Here is a 6,000-nt window from a genome sequence, read left to right on the forward strand (position 1 = left end):
AGAATCCCATATGCCCTTCACCCAGTTTCCCTTACTGTTAACATTTGACATAATCAGGAACATTTGTCAAAACTAAGAATTTGACATTGGTACATTACTATTAACTAAACTTCATTAAGGAGCTCTGGTAGCATAGTGCCTAAGGCACTTGACTGCTAACCAGAAGCCTGGAGGTTCAAACCCACCAGCCACTCCTCGGAAGGAAGATGGGGCAATCTACTTCCGTAGTGATACTGCCTCGGAAACCCAAGGAGGGGTCACTATGAGTCGGGTCCGACTCGACAGTACATAACAACAACAACAAACTTCATTAGGATTTTACCAGTTTTTGATCAATGATCTTTTACCATTCCAGTATCTGATCCAAGAGAGGAGTTACTTATTCTCTTTTCTTGTCCTGTGTTAGTCTGGATATCTAAAGGAAGAATGTAGACTTGAGATAGTACAATGATTCTTGACATCTAAGAACAAGGAAAGGAAGAATCAATGCCCATTACATGGGAGTAGCTTTCAGGTGTCCTGAATTGTGGTTTGGACATAAGCATATTTAGGCCAGAGAAGAGGATGTTGCAGAGAGAGGAGGTTTGTGGCTATTTCTCCAGAGCACCTGTAGAAGAAGGTGTGTGGTGTTCCCATGTTGTCGAGCAACACGTTGAATTCCTAAATTTGTGTCTGTTGAGTTAGTTGTTATAGCCTGCAGTGAGGATCTAGTCAGTCATGGGAAATGCCATGTTTGAAGGGGAAATGGACCTGGCCAGTGAGGAGACACCATCCGAGTGCAGTTGGAAGGAAAGGCTGGAGGGAAGATGGAGGTGGCAAAGTGGGGAGCAAGTGCAGAGCAAACCCCCCCACCCCCATTCCTATCCCATTAGTTCCCTCAAATCATGGATCTGGCATTTCAGGTCTCCCTCAGAGCACAGCAGGTACTCTTTCTTTCTGTAGCCCTTGTATTCGGTAAGCATAGCTCATGGGATAGAATCAGGAAAAAAAAAAAAAACAAAACAAAACTCACTGCCATCGAGTTGGATCCAACTCATAGTGACCCCTCCTTGGGTTTTGGAGGAGGTATCTCTACATAAGTAGATTGCCCAACCTTCCTTCTGAGGAGTGGCTGGTGGGTTTGAACCGCTAGCCTTCTGGTTAGCAGTCAGATACCTTAGGCACTATGCCACCAGAGAATCAGAATACAACTCAATTTTGTCTGCCAGTGCCCTGCAAGTATTTATTCTATGGAGCCACCTGCCCCATTCCCTGAGTGGAAATTGTGGCAGGTAGGCAGTGTTCCTGCCCACTGTTAGACACAGACCCACATCTCAGTCATTTCACCAGAATGCCCAGTCTGTACAATAACTAAAACCCTGAGTGGACTGAGGGTAGTCTCTCCCTGCTCCCAGCTGGGCCAACTTTGGGCATAGTTGTACGTGATGTGTAGTTGAGTGGAAGGAGAAGAGGGGCTGTGTCTTTCTCCTGTTGCTTGTTTGGTGTTGCTCCCTTTTTACCTCTGGCCAGCCACTGAGGTTTCTGACTCCTGCAGGGCCAGGACTTGGGGAGCTTGAATTTGAGGTGAGCACCAGTTTTGTGCTGACTACCTTTCCCATTGGTGGCTAGGGTCCTCTGGGGGGCTGGTGCTTAAACCAATTGATTGTCTTGTGGGTGCTTTCCCAAGCCTCTGAGCCCCTCCCACTGCACCTCCTGTGACGTGACAGATGTTATGTCCCTTTAGCCGGCCATCTGTCTCCCTGGGCCCCTTGTGCTCTCTGCAGTCTCTTGCCATTGGAGCCCCTTTGAGGCCTTCTGGGAAGGATTTAGAGCTGCTCCAGTCTGACCTCCTGTGGCTCGCTTCTCCTCTGCAGGAAGCACTGTGTTTATTGCTGAGCCATTGTGGGAGTGCAGTTCCTCCTGAATGTTGTCCCCTGCTCTCCTCTTCTCTGCCTTGAGCTGCCTTAGCTTCCAGGGTATGGAGTATGGGGATACAGAGCACAGCAAGAGCTCTTCCCAAAGAAATCCTCACAAATTTACCCTCCAGTCCCCTCAGGAAGTAAGTGTGAAGCCCCAAGTGGCTGAAAAGTGAGTCCCAGACCACCCCTCTGCTAAATTCTGCCTGGGGTCCTCTGGCCTCTCACTCTGGAGTTTCATGTCCATGTGGCCTGGTTTCTTGGTTGAGGAATCCTGAGTGGTATGAGCAGTTAATGTGCTGATCTCCTAACTGAAAGGGTTGGTGGTCCGAGTCCACCCAAAGGTGCCTCGGAAGAAAGGCCTGGTGACCTACTTCTCAAAAATTAGCCATGGAAGACCCCATGGAGCGCAGTTTTGTTGTGCTGCTGTGAATTGAAGTTGACTGTACAGCAACTAGTCCTCGTTGACACTTGAGTTTTAACATTTTGTTCTTACTCGTTCTGTGGTTTGGTACCTGCTTTGTGTATACAAGTGCATATGTGCATGTACACACACACACACACACACACACACTCAATGGATTGGGACCAGCTCAATCCCAGTAGAATGTTGTGGGTGGTGTGTTTTAAAAGCTGCAGGAGACCCAAAGAGAGTGGGTGCTATGGACTCCAGGCCACTCCTGCATGGCTCTCAAGCTCCTGCTCTCACCTGCAGTCCCTGAGTGTCTGCTGTGTCCAGCAATATCACTGTGCCCCTCCTGTAGGATGTTCGAGCTGACCTGCACTCTGCCTCTGGAGAAGGACCTGAAGATCACTCTCTATGACTATGACCTCCTCTCCAAGGATGAAAAGATTGGGGAGACCGTCATCGACCTGGAGAACAGGCTGCTGTCCAAGTTTGGGGCTCGCTGTGGACTCCCACAGACTTACTGTGTGTATGTATACGGGGAGCTGACTACTTCTTCAACAAACCCACTGCCAAGGGGCCAGGGAAGCACCATCTTCTGACCTCCTCTAACCCCACAAGAGGAATATAGAATCACCATCAGTAGCCCAAGGCCTGTTCCTGCAAGGCCAGACATGCTGCCTCCCTCCAGCCCTTTCACCAACGCTGCCACCAACCATTCCTCTCACAGCACCCACTACCTCTCTACTGGGTTTCATAATTCACTGTAGTGGTCACAAACATCTCGCAGATTATGGGGTTTATTAGGGAAGCACCAGACTACAATCAAGTTCAGAAACACACCCAGTCTCTTGCAGCTGGCTGTCTCATCCAGCAGCCAGCAGTCTCAGTAGCACATCACTCTCTCAGCAGTGCATGTCTCTCATGTCTCTCAGGAGTGTGTTTCTGTCAGCAGCATGTCTTTCTCTGCCAGTTGTCAGAGAGACTCCTTCTGCCTCTAGGAGGGCTCCTTTTGAGCTGGCAGAGTGGCCCAAATCAACCCATCCCAACATCAGAGTTCTACACACCTGAGAGAGAGTGAACTTCCCAGAAAATTACTCTGTGCTGCTCCCAACAGAAATACCCCAGGTAGATAACTTTAACAATCAGGAGCTACTCAGTTGCTCATAGCAAATTCCACCATGGAGTTTACAAAGACTTATGGCTGGAAAAGCCACACTATGTAATTTACTACACTGCACCCACACACTGTTTATTGAACATATTGTGTGTTGGCCCTGAGCTAAGCATTCTCTTATTTATCCCATGGGAGGATATTCTTCCCACTCCAGAGATGTGGAAACTGAGGCTAGGAAGTGGTGGAATTAGGATTGGAACTTGTTTGTCTGACTTTAAGAGCCTGGCTCTTCATCATATTGTTATAATACAGTTCTTAATGTGCCACCAAGGGCCTGTAGAGGGCTGGGTACCTGGAAAGAGGGAGAGGGAGGGAAAGAAGGCAGAGAGACAAACAATGTGGCATACAGGCCCCAGCTAGGCCCACAGGGAAATTGCATGATGGTCTGTGTCAGGTGACCTCATATGTGGACAGCCCATGTTCCCCCAACTTGGGTCTTATTTGGTCTGATTCTCCAAATTTGGAAATTAGAAATACCGAAGTTCTAATTCTGAGTGTATTTAATCAAGTCTTTTTCTCTTGGGGTCTCAATTTTTTCATCTGTGAAATGGGACCCCCAGTCATGGTGAACAATCAGACAAGGAGCCCCTGTAAAAGTGAAGGGTGGGTGATGCTGTGTAGGTACACAGACCACATCACACCCCTTTGCCTTCCTAATGTCCTTACAGTGTTTCACCTTTGTCTTGTGCTTGTGCTTCAGCTCTGGACCAAACCAGTGGAGGGACCAGCTCCGCCCTTCCCAACTCCTCCACCTCTTCTGCCAGCAGCACAGAATCAAAGCCCCCATGTACCGCACAGACTGGGTGATGTTTCAGGATAAAGAATACACCATTGAAGAAATAGGTGAGGCACCAAATGAGCCCCCAAACTATGGTTGGCTCCCTACCCCCTTCTTCCTTCTGTCTTGTCAGGCCCTCTCCTATCATAAAGGCCTGACTGGATATGACCCACATCAGTAGGATGTGGGCTCAGACCTCTCCATGTTGGCAGAGATGAGCTGAACTTAAGCTTAGTACTTTTGGAACCAGTACTTACCTAAGATATTATTATGAAAATTAGGGGTCAGGGTCAGGGCTCAAGGTGGGTCTAAGGTCCAGGGTTAGGGTGGGGCCAGGGTCAGGGTCAAGGCTCAAGCCAAAGTTAGGTTGGGCAAAATCAGGGATCAGTCTGAAGCCAACGTCAGGGCTATGGTTAGAATTACTCTTCTTTTGGTTTTGTGTTGATTGTTCAGGTTTTAATTGGGGTTTTGGGCACAGTCCACTTCTGAGAAACTATTTTCTATTTGAATCACACTAACCTGCTTTTCGCTTGGATGTGGCTTTTTATTAAGGCCAGGGCCTGAGGTAGGCAAGTGCAGAGGGGTTAGGAACAACTAAGGGAGATGAACTTGTCTGTCAGTTTGTGGTTCTGTGGTGGCTTACATGTTGCTGTGAGGCTGGAGGCTATGCTATCACGTTGCAAAATGCCAACAGGGTTACCCATGGTAGAGAGATTTCAGCAGATCTTCTGGGCTTAGACAAACTTGGAAGAAGGAAGAGACCTTCCACTTCTCAAAGAATTGGCCAGTGAAAACCTTATGAATAGCAGTGAAACACTGTCTGATAAATTACTGATATATACCCAAGTGAAAAGCAGCCTCCAAGCCCTAGACCAACCTACCTCAGTCCTCGGCCTTAATAAAGAGCCACACCCAAGTGAAAAGCAGGTTAGTGTGATTCAAATAGAAAATAGTTTCTCAAAAGTGGACTGTACCCCAACACTGTCTGATACATTACTTTATGAACAGCCCTGAAACATTGTCCGACATAGTGCTGGAAGATGAGCCTATCAGGTCAGAAGGCACTCAAAGTATGACTGGGAAAGAGCTGACTCCTCAGAGTAGAGACAACCTTAACAATATGGATAAAGTAAAACTTTCGGGACCTCCATTGGCTGATGTGGCACAACTCAAAATGAGCAGAAACAGATGCAAACGTCCATTAATAATTGGAAAATGGAATGTAGGAAGTATGAATCTAGGAAAATTGGAAGTTGTCAAAAATAAAATGGAATGCATAAAGATTGATATCCTAGACATTAGTGAGCTGAAATGGACTGGTTTTGGCCACTTTGAATCAGACAACCATATGATCTACTATGCTGGGAATGACAAATTGAAGAGGAATGGTGTGGTATTCATCGTCACACAGAATGTTTCAAGATCTGTCCTGAAGTACAATGCTGTCAGTGATAGGATAATATCCATATGCCTACAAGGAAGATTGGTTAATACTATTATCTAAATTTACACACCAACCACCAAAACCAAAGATAAGGATATTGAAGATTTCTACCAACTTCTGCAGTCTGAAACTGACTGAACATGCAGTCAAGATATGTTGTTTATCACTGGTGACTGGAATGCAAAAGTCAGAAACAAACAAGAGTTACCGGTAGTTGGAAAATATGACCTTGGTGATAGAAATGACACTGAAGATTGCATGATAGAATTTTGCAAGACCAATGACTTATTCATTGCAAAT

The 6,000-nt window shown here is 46.7% G+C and overlaps 1 protein-coding gene across 1 annotated transcript in view; it reads left to right on the plus strand.

The window, feature by feature from the left end:
• DYSF (dysferlin) overlaps positions 1-6,000 on the plus strand; it is a 273,717-nt gene that overhangs the window by 245,742 nt on the left and 21,975 nt on the right. Inside the window, exons 46-47 of the mRNA XM_007940120.2 lie at positions 2,660-2,830; positions 4,179-4,321. Of these exons, the coding sequence (XP_007938311.1) occupies positions 2,660-2,830; positions 4,179-4,321 (314 nt within the window). The remainder of the gene's footprint in view (positions 1-2,659; positions 2,831-4,178; positions 4,322-6,000) is intronic.

The sequence above is a fragment of the Orycteropus afer genome, unplaced genomic scaffold (assembly GCF_000298275.1).
Source record: "Orycteropus afer afer isolate SDZICR_OR568_19922 unplaced genomic scaffold, OryAfe1.0 scaffold00065, whole genome shotgun sequence".
NCBI lineage: Eukaryota > Metazoa > Chordata > Mammalia > Tubulidentata > Orycteropodidae > Orycteropus > Orycteropus afer.